Source organism: Pollicipes pollicipes, unplaced genomic scaffold (genome assembly GCF_011947565.3).
Source record: "Pollicipes pollicipes isolate AB1234 unplaced genomic scaffold, Ppol_2.1 Scaffold_7262;HRSCAF=8765_pilon_pilon_pilon, whole genome shotgun sequence".
NCBI lineage: Eukaryota > Metazoa > Arthropoda > Thecostraca > Pollicipedomorpha > Pollicipedidae > Pollicipes > Pollicipes pollicipes.
The window spans coordinates 6343245-6359811 of NW_023597055.1; the positions used below are offsets into that span (position 1 = coordinate 6343245).

Sequence of the window (16567 nt, forward strand, 5' to 3'; positions counted from 1 at the left end):
ACTGTCTCTAAGGACAAGATCACAAGCCCATTTGAGGTCATTGACCTCATCTGACCCTCTGAAGGTTGTGGTGACCAAAATGATACAAGACTTATCCGCGTTTTGCATTTAAACAAGCGACAAAGATTACACTAGGCAGTATGTTCCTAAAACAAAACGTTCGACCCGGGTCATCTTAGGTCAATGGCTTGTTCTAACCTCTAAGAAGTCAACTGAAGATGTACAATGCGATTCCTGCTGTCAACAAATTCGAAATGAGCACCGGAAACAATCCATAAAGCAAGCCATAGAGTAATAAATCAGTGTGGTTTTGACCTTGATCTGACCATCACACCTGACCTTAGGTCAACGCAATTTGATCATATAATATTTGTAGTGCCTAAGAAAGCATCTCAGAGATGTACGTCTTCGTCAAACACTCAGCTGTTGTATCAGATTGAACGACTCCCTAGAAATTGCCTTCGCTGAAACCATGGGCTGACTTTGACCTGCCATAGGTTAGCGACCTTACAAGGTACATCTAAAATTTGTATGTCAAACGATCCGCTATGCAATTTTCTACAGCCATGCAAAATTTGGCGCGGCTACACCGCGCCGTTCAGAAACCATTCGGGAAACACCCTCGGGGGGAGGTCAATTCGCCCCCCACCTCCCACCCGAGCGCGTGTTAATGTATTATGTTTCACTTTAATGGCCTAAGATGTTAAAAAACGAAATGTTTTTGTCAGGTTCCTGATATTACGTCTATGCCAACTTGAAATAGATGTCTTTGTTTGCTGAAGCATCAGTCACGAGCTCATAAGTTACATCTTTTTTCAATTCATTTTTTCACTCCCGCATGTTTTTTTGCGATGGAAATTTTCACTCACACCCAGTTTTAAAAGCGATTCTAGCTCCCTGACTTTCACTGTGCTCCAACCGCGGTCTGCACGATGCGATGCAGGACGTTTTGAAATGCGCTGGCAAATTGCGTTGTGACAACAGTCTTGCCAGTTTCAGGCAACGTGTCTCGGGACAGCTAATGCCATAGGATTAGGTAAGACATTTGAAACAATACAAAATATTCCATCCCTTGGGAGCATAAGTATATTGCCATGATATTCTGTACAATCTCCAAAATCTTAGAACATTTTGCGTGAGACCGCCGTTTTGGTCACGGCAATTTCTCACGGCGTCTGTTTCACCATTGCAAGTACTATGCACAGGTATCTACCATCCACTTGCAGGATTAGCTTGCGGCAATAAATCACGTTACGTTGTTGGTAGGCGAGCGGATCTGCCTTGACACACAGTCACAGACTCGACGGTCCCGGCTTGACGATAACAGATATATGACAAAACCTCGCCGGATTCTGTTGCATCGAGCATATTCAAAGCCCTGACAATAACGTCAAAAAGTGTGCACAATACCATGCCTCCCCCGCATTTTCCCACTTGACCTTCACCATCACCATTGTTATAAACGAGTTCGTGCCTTCTGTTTGTGTTAGCTTTCTAAATATGCATGGCACCACACTGCGTGTGTAGCACGATGCACAATCACACTTAACACCAGCCACGGAAACAGATGGGACGGTTTTGCGGACTTATGCCCCCAAACCGGGATATAATCCTGCTCGTACCGACTGTCACAACAGACTGACGAAAGGCTGGATAGCGTGATAAAATCAGTTACGGAGAAATTCCTTACTCAGTGCGTCCCATCTCAATGTGGTGATGAAATCTGCATCATTACGGACCGATTCAAAATAGCTTTGGCCGTCGCTGAGCTACCGAAGAAGGATGCAGCTTTTCATTCCGATGTATCAACGCGGGATCTCGATGTCGCGGAGCCTGGCGATGACTTAGTGATATCAAGTGGCACCTCAGGATTCCTTGTCAGCGCTCCGAAACAAGTGCTGAATCTGTTCCAGCGAGAGACCCTTTGTTTCCTTGAGACAAAATGTGGCAAATAACACCTGGCACAAGCTCGCCAACATGTGAATGATGAAGCCTCCACCCAGACCGATCGCTCCTTTAATGACTGGGTACATTTTCATCAGGACAAATGTACAAAAATTTATTTCAGCAAGGGCGATGTTTGCGCCCAAGGTGCGCGTCTTGTTGGGCAGCAGCTCGATGGCGAAGTTAAATGTGACGTTGGCTATCATACCAACAAAGGCCACCTGCGTCAGGGCCGCGCCCGTCAGTACAATCCAGCCGAGGCGCTCCTGAGACTCCGCGGCAAGGAAGAAGTACGCGGCGATCGTGGCGCAGCCGATGGCGGAGAGTGCGCCGCCCAGACGTAGCACCGGAAGCCGGCCGTATCTCTCGATAATAATGCCGCTGGGGACGCAGACGAGCGTGGCGAGCGCGGCCGGCAGCATGGCACGCTGGTACTCGCTTAGCGGTAGCCGCACCGGTGCCAGCACGAAGGCGGTGATGAGCAGCACCGTGAAGCCACCGCACCAAGCAAACAATACCATCTGGATGGAGACCAGTAGCAGCGGGCGTCACGTGCCCGGCTGCCGCAGCAACGTCCACGCGGGCAACGCGGCGCCGTCCACATGCGCGTGTTGCAGGGAGTCGTGGATACTGAGCACCTCGGCAGAGGCGTCCACATGCGTGCCACGGAAAAACCGGATAGAGCGCACGGCTTCCTCCTCCGAGTGGCCGCGCGAAAGCAACCACTTGGCCGAGTTGGGCAGCAAAAGGAGACCGAAGAGACAAAGCGCGGCCGGTACCAGTCCTACCACGATGAACAGCACCTCCCAGTGCAGCTGCGGCGCCACGGCCAGCGCCAGCACCTGACCCAGGTACACCATGAAGTTCAACAGGGTTGTGAAGAGAGCACGGCGCGTGGGCGGCACAATCTCGGACACATAACTACGCACGCCGCCCTCGGATATGCCGAGCGCCGCGAACATGACCAACCGACCGCTCAGCGTCCAGCCGAAGTGGCCGCCGAGGCCAACCGCCAGCGAGCCGAGCGCGTACAGCGGCATGGTGAGCAGCAGCAGGCGCCGCGCGCCCAACACCAGCACCACCGGTGCGCTCAGCAGGCCGCCTAGCACGGCGCCCAGCAGGGTGGCGGCGATCGACCAGTTGAGATGATCGGCGCTGAGAAGCCGTCGGGCTCGTCCGGCACTTGGATGAGGGTGACGCTGTTCATGCCGAAGTTCAGGCCCATGCCCAGCAGCAGTTGACCGAGGACCACCATGGCGAAAACCTGCAAGCAAGAATAACTGATATGATGGCGGGTCTTTCAATGGGCGTGGTCTGTTGGCTGATATCTGAAACTTTTAAGATATTGTGGTCTTATTTTATATTTTATGTAAATTATATTTTCCTTTCAATTGCGCCTGTACTATAAACGTGATTACGATTATCCACGATGTGCTATCTACTTCTTGTTCGAGTTTGAACTTAATGGCGCCTTAGAATGCATACACGTCTTCTGTTAGTTTTCGATTTGCACACTTGCTTACTTAATTGTATTGGATCACCCTGTTCTTGTACAAGTTGATCAAAACTGCCCTAATCTTTACAAGAGCCTGTTCGTGTACTGCGCAGCTGATGCATCGAAAAGGCAATTCACTTTTCCATATTCAAACGACGCTTTTCACTTCCTTTACAAAATACTGCAGAAATGCACCTCCCGCGAAACTGTTTTTTATCATCGTGTCTGACAGCACGCAATAACTTTTATATGTAACCTGTCCACGTTTTGATCAATATACCACGAAATGATGCAGCATGCATTGCGGCGCATCCCAATGAAACTGCTAAACTTCGTCTTAAACGACAAACGTGTTGATTTCTGAAAGGCCTAGAAATATAAAAGCTCCGTCCTTGGACAGTCTTTTTAAACGTCATCAAAAAAATTCACCCTGGTGCTGGGCCGCGAAGTGAGGTCTGGTAACTGCAATCATGGCTTCTGGCAATTTGGTCAAAAACTCAACCATTGACAGAACAAGTTCAGTTCAAGCACAGTGTTCTGTGCTCATCCATCGCCTTAATGTTATTTAACTGCTCGCTTTCATCCCTTACTTGCACATTGGTAGCTTAAACAAAAAATGCTCGCACACCATCCTAAACGCGGACAATTCTCACATTCCCCGATCATGAAGGATTCCTTTTGAACATCCCTCACAGCGGGACTCAGTAGGTCCTGTTAAGTGACATCTCGCTAGCCAAGAGATCCAATGATCAGTTTCGCATTCTAGTGATAACAGCTCTGCCAACTCTGCACGCTCACAATTTTAACTTGCCGAAGTCTATAATCCCGATTTCGAAATGTCACTAGCGACTTTAGCGCTGATTACGTCCTCTTTGACAATATCAGATCAAAATCCGAGCGATGAGGGCGTGAGACGGAACTATCATGAGTTTACTCATGTGTCCAATCGTCCTCTATTACCTGTTTAAGGGTCCCCTTCATTACGGAGCTGAACTGGCGACCGTCTTCGTTTCGACACGCCGCCCCTGTGCCCACTAACTGGCACCTTTAGACACCCACTAATCTGCAGTTTGTCCCGGCTAAATGCCAGGCAGTGATCAATAGCCTGTTACCGAATGGCAACTAAGGCTTAAGCGGAGGCTGTACGTCAGGCAGCAGCGCTCGAAGCTCCTGAGGGTGGCGCCGGCTGCAGACGCTACGATCGCAAATTTCAGGCCGCCTCTCCGCCAAACACAAGCCACCAGTCGCACGCGTTCTCCGCCAATCAACAGCCAGAATTAGTACTGGGCTCGGTGCAACTCGCATAAGCCAATAACTAGCGGCCTTCCCAAGCTCTCCGCAAATCACATGCCGAAATTTGAAACGCCGGTGAACCGGCGCCTCCAATCCGCAGTGGGCATCGCTGGCATAGTTTTTCTCTGGATAGTTATCTCGACACACGGCGCAAGGGTGCGTTGCGCCGCGCGATGTTGCTGGGTTCGTAGCGGGTGGGTGGCGGGTTTGATTCCGGGGCGGCGGTCGATTTTAGTTTGGGCCAACTTTGCACGCTTGCGTCAGCGTTTCTGGAGCAGTTCATAGGCATGTAAGTAAAGTTATAACCATAGCTACGCAAAGTTCAGCCGTTATCAATTTCATTAGTACGGTCAGGTGCCGGTCATGATGAAAACCCACGCGGGCATTCGGCCTTCCCGTCAATATTGCCGGCTCTGGACATACGCTCCTTGTACTTAGACGGGGCCGAAGCTTAGGCGGTATCTACGAGTTGTCCGGATTGTGATGTGAACCACGTCGCCTAGAAGAGCCTACCTCGAAACAAAAATAATCGGATTTCAACCACTTTGTTTCGGGTGGCTTGGTGTTCTTCGTTTTAGTTATATGTGTCGGCAAGGTGTAACTGAAACAAGTGGTCGCTATGCAAAGTGAAAACGCAATTCTACCGGCATTTATATGATAGTGCATGCCACATTTCTGCACCGATGCTAGGTCAGCGGCATTATGATCTCCGCCTGGCCCTTAAGTTGTTGGCACGTGGCCGCTGTGCCCCCCCCCCCCGCCCTACCTCCACCACTGATTGAGTGAGGGGCGGATCCAGAGAGGGCGGTCACGGAGCCATGACCCCCCTCGAGCCCCGAAGTGGTCCATATGCTCCGAAGGGGCCCATAGGTGACCGAACAGATAGTTTTTTTTAACACAAAACACAACGACATTTCTTTGGATCTCCAGGCCACCCGAGAACAGTTGCAAACGAAACTGAATGGCCTACGAGAAAAGATAAAAAGCATTCAATAACGGAAAAAGTTGTTAATTGGAAATTAGAAGCCCTATCACGCTGTCCAGGGTCCTATCCTGTTCCGGGGACCTATATGCCCATTTGCAAGGTCATTTCGATCGTTAAGGAGCCTTCCACGTTAGCCTTGACTGCTCTGCGTTTGCTCGGAGGGCCTTGCACTGTTTCTGTGCTCTTCCTGCTAGCGTGCCGGGGCGCTCTTGTCAATCCGAGGCTTCCACGGATTCCTTCCAGTCGCCAGAAATGCTCTGTGGGCTATACCAGGGGACCCCCATGTTAACTTTCCCGGGTATTCTAGGTGGCTCGGGGCCGTTTACGTTGATTTCAGTTCACCTACTGACACACTTGCGATATGCTCATGGGCCCTCTGCATTGGTCTAGGGCGCTTCCAATTTTATGTCGCTTGCTTAGGTCCCTACGCTCTTGTCGGGGGCTCATCTGTTAACCTGCTTATGCACACTCTGTCGGTCGGGGCCCTTGAAACTGGGTTCAGGGTGCTTTCCATTGGAATGGAGGGCCCTGCACACTTGTCGGCGCCTCATCTGTTACCTGCTGCGGCACACTGGATTATTTAGGGGCCCGGCACACTGGGTATTTTAATGTAGGGACCTACACTCTTGTCAAGGCCACCTGATACCCCGCTCGGATACACTCGATATTTCGGGGGCCCTCTACATTGGGTCTTGGGAAGCCCTATTTGAGTGGAGGCCCCACGCACTTGTCTGGGATGCCCTCTGCTAACCCTCTCCGGCCAAAGTGGATTGTCCGGGGGCCCTGCACATTGAGTCTGGGCGTTTGAATTTAGGGCCCTGCTCTCCTATCCGGGGCCATCTGATAACCTGCTCGGGTACACTACATCTTTCGGGGGCCCTCCGCACTGGGTTTTGGGCACTTCTTACTTCAGTGGAGGGGCCTACGCTCTATGCTCTTGTCGCGGCCCCTTTTCATAAGCTGCTCGGGCACATTCGATTGTTAGGGGACCTCTGCGTCTGGTCTTGAGTACTTTCGATTTGAATGGAGGGCCCTGCGCTCTTGACGGGGGCCCTATCTGCTAGCATGCTCCAGCGCATTCGATCATTCGGGGTCCCATGTCGTGGGTATTTCATATTTGAACGAAAGGCCCCACACACCTGTCGGACCCCCATCTGTTAACCTGCCTAGGCACTTTGCATTGTTTGGGGGCCTGCATATTGAGTAGTTTAATGTAGGGCCCTATGCTCTTATCGGGGACCATCTGATAGCTTGCTCAGGTATACTCGATCTTTTTGGGAAACCTCCACACTAGGTCTTGGATACGTTTTATTTGAATGAGGGCCCTACGCTCTTGTCGGGGGCCCATCCAATAGCCTGCTCAGGCACATTCGATCGTTGGGGGTACACTACACCAGGGTCATCCTTTTTTGAACGGTGGGCCTACGCACTTGTCGGGGGCCGCTCTGTTCGCCTCACTGTTCGGCCACACTGGACTGGTCAGGGGACCCTGCACATTGGGTTTCGCTGTTTGAATTTAGGGACCCTGCGCTCTTATCGGGGTCCATCGGATAATCTGCTCGAGACACTCCATCTTTCGGGGCCCTTTGCACTGGGCTTTGGCACTACTTATTTGAATGTAGGGCCTTGCGTTCTTGTCGTGGGCCCCTTCTGATAAGCCGCTCCGGCGCATTCGAGTGCTTGGGCGACCTCTACGTCGGGTCTTGGGTACTTGCTTTTTGAATGGAGGTCTTCACGGGGCCCCATCTGTTAACATTCTCGGGCACCATCAATCATGCGGAGCCCTCTACATCGTGCCGTGGGTATTTTCACATTTGAATGGATGCCCCTACGCTCTTGGCGGCCCGATCTTTTCGCCTCCTTTGAATTTAGGGCGCTGCACTCCTGTCGAGGGCCGTCTGGTAACCTGCTAGGATACACTCCATATTTCGGGGGCCCTCTGCACAGGGTCTGGATACTTCTTATTTGATGGAGGGCCTTACGCTCATGTCAGGTCTCTTCTGATAAGATGCTGGGGTGCATTTCATCGTTCGGGAGCCATCTGCATTGGGTCTTGAGTGCTTCCTATTTGAATGGAGGGCCCTACACTCTTGTTAGAAGCCCTATCTGTTAAGACGCTCGGACACACTTCATCTTTCGGGGGCCCTCTTCATTGGGTATTGAGGAATTCCTACTTGAATGGAGGTCCCTGAGCTCTTCACGGGGACCCGATGTAATGACCTGCTCGGGAACAGGCCCGCGCTCCCATCCCGCGCTCGGGGGCCCCCATCTGCTACCTGCTCAGGCACACTCGATCGTTCCGAGGCTCTCCATGCTGTGTTTTGGTTACTTCTTAGTTGAATGGATGGTCCTATGCTCTTGACGGGCCTGCTGCTTTTCCCTATTCAGCTGCTGGAGCCGGTGGTAGCTACAGACGGGGAGCGGAAGCTACGGGATCATGCCCCCCATGGACCATGCCGAGGGACCTATAGGCTCCCAAGGGGCCCACAACTGGCCGACCGGACGCGGTTTTCTAACATAACGTCACATGCGACTCAGTTAGACATCTTTCGGCCTACAGACAACCAAGAACGGTTACTGGCAAAAGTAAGGACTTATGAGCAGATAAAGGTAATTATTTGCTGATTGAGGAAGCGTTGCTTGTGGAAATTTTGGGGTTCATGACGGTGTCCAGAGACATAGCGCTGTTGCCGGGACCCTATATATCCACTTGCCGGGTCAGTCTGATCGCTAGGGAGCTTTCTACGTTGCACTTGATATCTTTGCATTGTCTCGTAGGGCTCAATGCTGCTGTTGCGACGCTTCCGTTTCCATGTCTGAGCACTCTTGATCGATCAGGTTTTCCTCCGCGGATTTTTCACGTTTTCCCGAAAGGCTCTGTACGCTTTTTCCCGGGGCCTCATATGCCAGGGACACTCAGTTGCTCAGGGGCCCATCATATTAGTATCGAATTCTTTCCACTTACTCGAGGGGCCTGAGCTCTAAAAGCGGTGAAGGATCCGTATCCCCCTGGATTTCAGTCGAGCGGGTTTTGTCCAAAAAAGATCGCCGAAAAGGATATTATCTGTTTTTATATTGGCATCTCGCAGATGTTCATTATATCTCAAACCAATAAGGCGCAAGGACTCCCCGACATCTACGATATCACTCCTCTGTTTTTTTTTCTTCAAAAAGTTTAGACTTGACACACGCTTGGGTGGGGGTAAATTGCCCCCGCCCCCGGATTTTTTTCTGGAATGATTTGGAATGGCGCGGCGCAGCCACGCCAAATTTTGCATAGCTGTAGACAACTAAATAGCGGATCGTCGATCGTAAATAGCGATCAAAAATTCAGATGCAGTGTGCAAGGCCACGGACCTATGGCAGGTCAGAGTTAGGTCATGGTTTCACTGAAGGCAATTTTTAGGGATTCGTTCAGTCTGATCCAACAATAGGGTGCCAAGCGAAGCCATACATCTCTGAGATACTTCCTTAGGATACACAACAATTGAATAAGCAAATTAAATTGAACTAGGGTCAGGTGTGGAGGTCAGACCAAGGTCAGGATTGACCGTTTTTATTACTCTAGGGCTTGCTGTATGGGGTAGTTTCTGGTGCTCATTTCAAATTTATTGATAACAGAAACCACATTTTACATCTTCCACGGACTTCTTAGAGGTCGGAATAAACCCCTGTCTAAAATGACCCAGGTCAACACGTTGTTTTTAGCAGCACACTGCCTAGCGTTTTCTTTGTCCCTTATCCAACTGCAAAACTCAAAGCAGTCTTGTATGATTTTAGTCGCCATGACTTCCACAAGGTCAAACAAGGCCACTGATCTCAAATGAGCATGTGACCTTTTGCTTAAGTAGCATTTGCACTTGCATAAGTAGCATTGATTGCCTCTCGGGCACTTACACTTCGAGATAGGATATTTCACCTTCGACTTCTTCAGCTTCTTGTTCGTCCAAGTTATGCGTACACGCAGTTTCGATTTCCTAACGACATGTTTGATTTTCAAAAGCAAGTGCTCATCTGTGTAAGGTGGTGTTAAGAATCCGTCGGTTGACGGGGTGTGTCCCCGTTTCCCGCCATACATTCCCCCACGTGCTCTAGATGTTTTGACCTCTTCCAGCATTCAACCTAAAGATCGTGGAGAATATCCATTGCCCAACAGCTAGGTCCATATTTGTATGCCCCTTCCGTCTTTTTGGCTGCTTGATAAGTTGCTTAGAGCCGTATTTGCCGCCTCCGTGGTCTTGGGGAAAGGTGCTGGACTCGTGAACCGGCGCCACTGGGTACGAGTCCCAGAGTGGGTGCACTGTTTGACCCGACTAAAATGGAAAGGCCAGCTGGCAACTGGCCAACGAGGTTCAACCCACACCCGAGGCGGCCGTGTCGCAGCATTGTGCGGCACGTAAAACCATCCGTGTTCCTCTTTGGCGGGAGGGTGGAGACAAAATTAGCTGATGGACTGGACGGCATGCTCGGGTGGTGGGTTCGGGGTACATGCAGCAAGCTATGCTTATCAGGTACTCTGAATCCGAAGTCACCCACACAAAACCTTCGGAATAAATTTAAAAATAGAGAATGAAAAATATGGAGCGTGTTTCGAATTATATTGTGTTCAGTGGGAGTCGGATGCGCAGATTCGCAGTGAAGAATCATACTAGAGTTGGTGGGCTTGATCACAGCTCTGTTTCTAACGCTGCACAGTTGTTCTTTTCCACCGGCGCTAGTGTATCGAAATGCGGACCCCCTTTCTGTTTCGTCCGTTGTAAAGGCTGAATTGGGTACATAAATTGGGTTAACACTAGCTGACATAGATGAACACTTGCTCTGGAAAATTCAACATATCCTTACAAAATTAAAACCGCGCTTACGCATAGCGCAGAGAACGATAAGGAGCTAAAGAACTCTCTAGTTAAATATCTTATCTCGAAGCCTAAGTGTCCGGGGTGCGATAGGTGTCATATACGCATGTCATGTCATTGGGGCTCTACGACGCATCCAGCTGCTGAGGCTATACGGCGTCGCCTGCCTCTCACCCTGGCAGGAAGTACGGGCACCGCGGGGAATCGAACCCCTGTATATCTGGTTTCCCAGACGTGCAGTGGTCAACGCATACGTCTTAACCACTACACTACCGGCACCCCGTCATATACGCACGCCTGGGTCTTAGGGGCTTGCGCGCGAAGAATTGTGGTTTACGAATTTAAGCGTAAACTGTGCGAAAAACATAGAAGGTACACAGTCTATGTTGGGAAGTCCATGCGTCCTCATAGTTTCATTTGTGATGAACACCTGCGAAGATGCTAAAAACGAAACAGATGATAAAAAAATCTCTTCGGCGTCCGGCGACCAACACCGGAAACGTGTAATTTTCACATCGTGAAAAGGCTGGAAGACACGGGTTGGCAACCGATTCGGGTTTTGGTGGCCGGGTGTCGAAGTCATCAGGCTTGTACTGAGACATATTCCCAAGCCTGATAAGAGCGTCTGCAACCTGGTTAACCTTCAGAAGGAGAGGAGCTCACAACTAGTCCACCAGCCGATCAGCCGCGTGCCACCGGTGACAGAGGGGAAAGTCCTTACCCATTTTGCATGCAATCGATCTCACTTGCTCACTATCACTTGTCATCTTTAAGGGTCCTATATTTGTCACCCCAGCAGCTAGACGTGGTGAAAGTGATGTACGAAAATAACACCACATGGTGAAAGTGATCCTTGCTTGAAGGCCGTCGCGAGCCTTCTCAGTTAGGTTGTGTCCAAACAAGTGTGCGTGGGTAGTCACTTAGTGCGTGGGTAGTCCTACAAAAGGCGGATCGTGATTGAAAACGTCCACGTCCTTCGATCCTGGAGTCAAAATGTGAGACTGAGCTGGGTGTGACCAAAAGCAGAGAGAACTCACCCATCACCGGTGCTTCCACATTTGCGCGCGCCGACTGTTCGCGGGAGGGTTTACGGACACGCCTTCCGCATCGTGACCAACCAAACAGTAGATACAACACTTCTCACTTCTTACCATGTCCATGAAGTTGCCGCACCTTCTCTAGTACGCTCAGACCGTGAGCTCGTAGACAAGGACTGCAACGGAACAGGCCGGCATCCACGCAAGACGTCTTGAGTCATATGTCGGCCATATCACGAGAATCAAGGCAAGTTTGTGGTTCATATAACAGATCGTGTCCCGTAATTGACTCAGTCGAATAACTATCTCGAAATTATGCCCTGCATTATTCATGAGTCAGAATCAGAGGCCCGCGTTCAGCTCTTGCGTCTGTCCGGAGGGTGGAATCAAAGTGGATCTTTTGTGCTTTGAGTCTCAGTTGGAATTAGTTTTGCTGGTGCGAAATTCGACCACAAGTATGACGTCATGTCACTTATTTTACTGTCACGCCCTTCTAAGAAAACTTGGTAACTTTTGCAAGGCTGGAACTTGTTTGTCAGTCAGGTGCGCTGCCCACAATCGCAGTCTGCATTCTCCGATAGCTGCAGGCCCAAACACGATATCCACCGATAATGCCCAGATGTAGTGCATTGCAACATGCTGTTATAATGCTGTGGCGGGGATCGCCAGCAGACGCGGTCGATAGTACAGCAGCAGCGTCTAGTAATCGGAAACCATACCGGCACGCGCGACAGACCGTCTCAATGACGTCACTGCTGCTGAACAAGATATCACGCCTTCCTGCGTCCCCTCCCGTAGTCAACGTAAGATTTGTCCTTGTATTCCCCGGCAACATCGTCGGGCACTACGTTCTTGGTCAGGCGCACGAAGTCGCTCCACGGACAGCTGACGTCGCAGCCGGGCAGCTGCAGCTGGTGTGGCTCCGTGGAGCTGTCGTTCCTGTAGAACAGCTGCACTAGCGGCCCCGCGTCCGGGCCTGAGTGCAGCTCCACCAGCATGCAGCTGGCCAGCGGCGGCGCTAGGCCGTTGTAGACCTGCAGCGGCGACGAACGGGTGATGATGGATAGGGGACCCAGGCGACGCGGAGACGCGAGGGCGGCGAGGACGATCGGGTGTTGGACGTAGTGCGCTGACACGAGCGTGTTTGGTCTGTTACGATTTAAGCATGTTGCGCATGTGGAACAAGTTCTGGCGAGCATTTCATACACCTATGTCTTTCGCATGTTTGACAACGGGCTCAATTTGACCCCCACCCGAGCGCGCGTCAAGTCTAAGCTTGGTAAAAAAAAAAACAGGGGAGGGATATCGCCGATGTCGCGGAGTCCCTGCGCCTTATTGGTTTGAGCTACAATGAGCATCTGCGAGATGCCAGTATAAAAAACAAATAATACCATTTTCGGCGATCACTTTTGGGCAAAACACGCTCGGCTGAAATTCAGGGGGATACGAACCCTTCACCCCTTTTAGAGCTCAGGCCCCTCGAGTAAGTGGAAAGAACCCGATGATGGGCCCTGAGCAACTGAGTGTGCCCTGGCGTATGACGCCCCGGAAAAGGGTACAGAGCCTTTCGAGAAAACGGGAGAAATCTGTGAGGGAAAACCTGATCGATCAAGAGTGCTCAGGCATAGAAGCAGACAGCGTCCCATCAGCGGCATTGGGCCCCACGAGAAAGTGCAAAGACATCAAGTGCAACGTAGAAAGGTCCCTAGCGATCAGACTGACCCGGCAAGTCGACATACAGGGTCCGGGCAACAGCGCTATGTCTCTGGACACCGTCATGAACCCCAACATTTCCACAAGCAACGTCTTCTCAATCAGCAAAGAATTAGCTTTATCTGCTCATGAGGTCTTTACTTTCGCCAGTAGCCGTTCTTGGTTGTCTGTAGGCCCAAAGACGTCCAGTTGAGTCGCATGTAACGTTTTGTTAGAAAACTGCGTCCGGTCGGCCAGTTGTGGGCCCCTTGGGAGCCTATAGGTCCCTCGGTATGGTTCATGGGGGGCATGATCCCGTAGCTTCAGCTCCCCGTCTGTATCCACCACCGGCTCCAGCAGCTGAACAGGGAAAAGCGGCAGGCCAGTCAAGAACATAGGACTATCCATTCAACTAAGAAGTAACTAAAACACAGCATGGAGATCTGGGGAGCTGTTGGGAATCAATAGGGTTGACGGACGGAGGGTGTATGAGGGTCGCATTGAAACGCTGACTGCGAACAGAGGGTCGTCATGCATCAGCTCACACATGCAAACAAAGTGTCGACGGGTGTATTTCGGGCAGATACGAACTGAAGTTAACGTGCGTCGAACAAAACAGGTTAAGTTTGCGAAACTTTTAGGTATACACAATGAAATCCTCGCCCGGCATATTGGGTGCTAAGGGCTTTCTAATGGATGCTTTCTCTTGGGTTTGCAGCGGTTCCTGTGTTTGTAATGGGACCAAGGATGGATTATTTCGGGCCTCCTGTCGACCAATAGGGCGTGATGTTGACTATTTTGAGCCTCTTACAGGTCAGATGTTTTCTCCTACGTGCCTTAACCCTCGTCCCGGTAGGAGGGGGAGGGGGTGGATCATACAACCTCCCAAGGTCTTTGAGGCTGTCTCTCCGGTATGTTGCGCGATAGCGTCCAAGTTTTTAGTAACCTGTGAGGCATCCACTTGCATGTTTTAACACCAAAATCGTGTTCCTAGCTTTCTGGTTTCGGAGCAGTGGCGACTTTGGGGAAAAACTGCACGGCGATACACGGTCGACGCGTGGGATGTGCAGCAACCAACGATGCTGTGGAACGCGCGCGGCGGACCGACATTGTCACATTGACGTAGTGATATGCCATAACTGTGCGCTCAGGACACAAAAATGCACCATTGTGCTCAAAATGGAACAAGAAACACGTCTGTTAAGGCTTTGTGGCGCCATAAAGAACTTCATTGTATGTATAATGCTGCAAAGCTGAAAAGGTGTAGTTCTCTGGAAGTACGACCTTGGACTTGTCATAATGGGCTCAAGTGTTAAACCAACAGCTTAAAAACTAGTACCAGTCGCGAGATGCCATTGAGACCAAACCAATGGTGTTTCTGCCAATTCTGATTGCAAACGCGAGGAAGTTTGCATACTTCGCCCATCAGTACACGTTAGAAAAACGGGTGAATCAGGGCGAGGATCACGGGCCATTTTTTGATTTGATGAAAATCCATAGAAGACTCGAGAACAACGTGAACACGCGCATGGTCCGCAGATGACGTCGGCAATGATGCTCTCGTATTAGGCTCACTTGCCGGGGCATATTTTCAACAAAGTCGCTCTAGTTAGTACCCGGGGCCGTATTGCTAGCAGAACATATTTCACCCATGCCAGTTTCAAGACCCTGACAAACCGTCTGTCCGAAGAAGCGTTAGTCGTGTTAAGTCTCCCGTGTCAAGAATGCATGGAATCAAACCGCAGCACCAGCAGCTTTCTATTGCAGAAGTGTAGAATAATGCGCGCTAATAGTGTCACTAGCAAACACAGCTTTCACGTTAACCAGCAGCTGGATGCCACAGTTATAGCGCAGCGGCAGATGATCTTCTGTTAAGGAACCATCCTGGCCGATTGCAATTATTGGTGGTGACGCGTGGTAAGGGTTTGGGGCTCAGCCCTGGTAGAGGTTTAGTCCGGCGGCATTTCAAAGCATCTGACTCCCCTCGTCAGATGAGGTGGGGTGGGTGATAACCTTCTTGTTTACGACTGCCCTCCCCAACCCGTCGCTGCGCCAGGCGGGAGAGCTGCACAGGCCGCCGCTGCCCGGAACGGTCAGTGTCGGTTCCCGTGCGTTGGCCAAACGCTATGAACAGCATGACTGCCCGCATGCACCAGGAATCTTTTTGAGGTTAAAGTTTTGTCTGTTGCCCGGTCAGCTCCTTCGAATCGAAGCACTAAGACCTAACATTCGACTCTTTTCTAAACCGGAGACCAGTTCGCAACAAATTTTTGAGAAAAACGCTGTCACTGTTTTAAAAAAAAAAACGATTGATTTTCCTACCTTAAATATTTAATGTGATATTTAGCAATCGTGCGAGAAGATTAACACGTCTATGTATTCATAGTGCAGTTGAGCACCAAACGTTTGAAAAGATTAAACACCCTTATGCGCTCAAATTCGTACCATTATACCTCGGCATGTTTCCATTACAATCTCAGCTTGTAGTGCTTCAATTGGATTCGGTATCAGTTTTTTCAGTGCAAATGAGTTGGGAATAAAAATCCCGGGAGGTAAAGGTTAAATAATGGTGTCATTTCATAAAGAGCACATCAAGCAAAGGTAAAAAATTAATAACACTTCAATTTTGAAGGAAAAGTACGAAGCTATGTCAATCACGCTACCAGATTCGTGTGTTGGGTTGCGTTTTACGCCAGAGCTGACGACTGCTATATTGCGAGACGCACTTATAAAAATCACTTTATCAGTCGCAGGTCTCATAGACTTAACATTGGTTTTGCTTTTGGAAACCTAATTTCTGTGATGGGCTCTTTAAATTTTGGAGCTGATACAACATTTGACCATGACTGTAAAGGTCGGTGCAAGTTGTTGATATTCCCTGCGAACTAGCGGTGGGTGCCGGAAGTGCATTGATACACGCATCTGGGAACTCCTGTGGTTCTGGGGAGACCAGAGGTACGGGGTTCGTGTCCCTGTGGTGCCCGCCCTTCCTGGCCAGGATAAGAGGCATCGCCATATAGCCTCAGCAGCATGTCCGCTAAGTTAGCGATTTATTCGGCGTTTTTTACAGCGGCAAGTTCCGATTTCCCTGAAGAAGTGTCAAGGTCAATTGTGACATGGGAATACCAAAAATGACCCTTATTTTGCAATATCACGTGACCCACCAGGTCAAAAGCTGGGTCAAAGGACGGGGAACTCGATATCACCCAAATATTACGGGCCGATTTTCAACTTGCAAATGTCAGAATATTCAACACGGAAAGAACTA

General features: G+C 50.2%; 1 protein-coding gene across 1 annotated transcript; it reads right to left on the reverse strand.

Moving 5' to 3' along the window:
- Positions 1 to 1865: 1865 nt before the first annotated feature.
- On the reverse strand, positions 1866 to 2465 carry LOC119114158 (major myo-inositol transporter IolT-like). The gene has a single exon (XM_037238367.1). The coding sequence runs from the start codon at positions 2463 to 2465 to the stop codon at positions 1866 to 1868; it is 600 nt and encodes a 199-aa protein (XP_037094262.1).
- Between the last annotated feature and the right edge of the window lie 14102 nt (positions 2466 to 16567).

Coding starts and splice junctions, on each gene's coding strand:
- LOC119114158 (XM_037238367.1), bottom strand. CDS start 2,465: ATGGTATTGTTTGCTTGGTGCGGTGGCTTCACGGTGCTGCTCATCACC.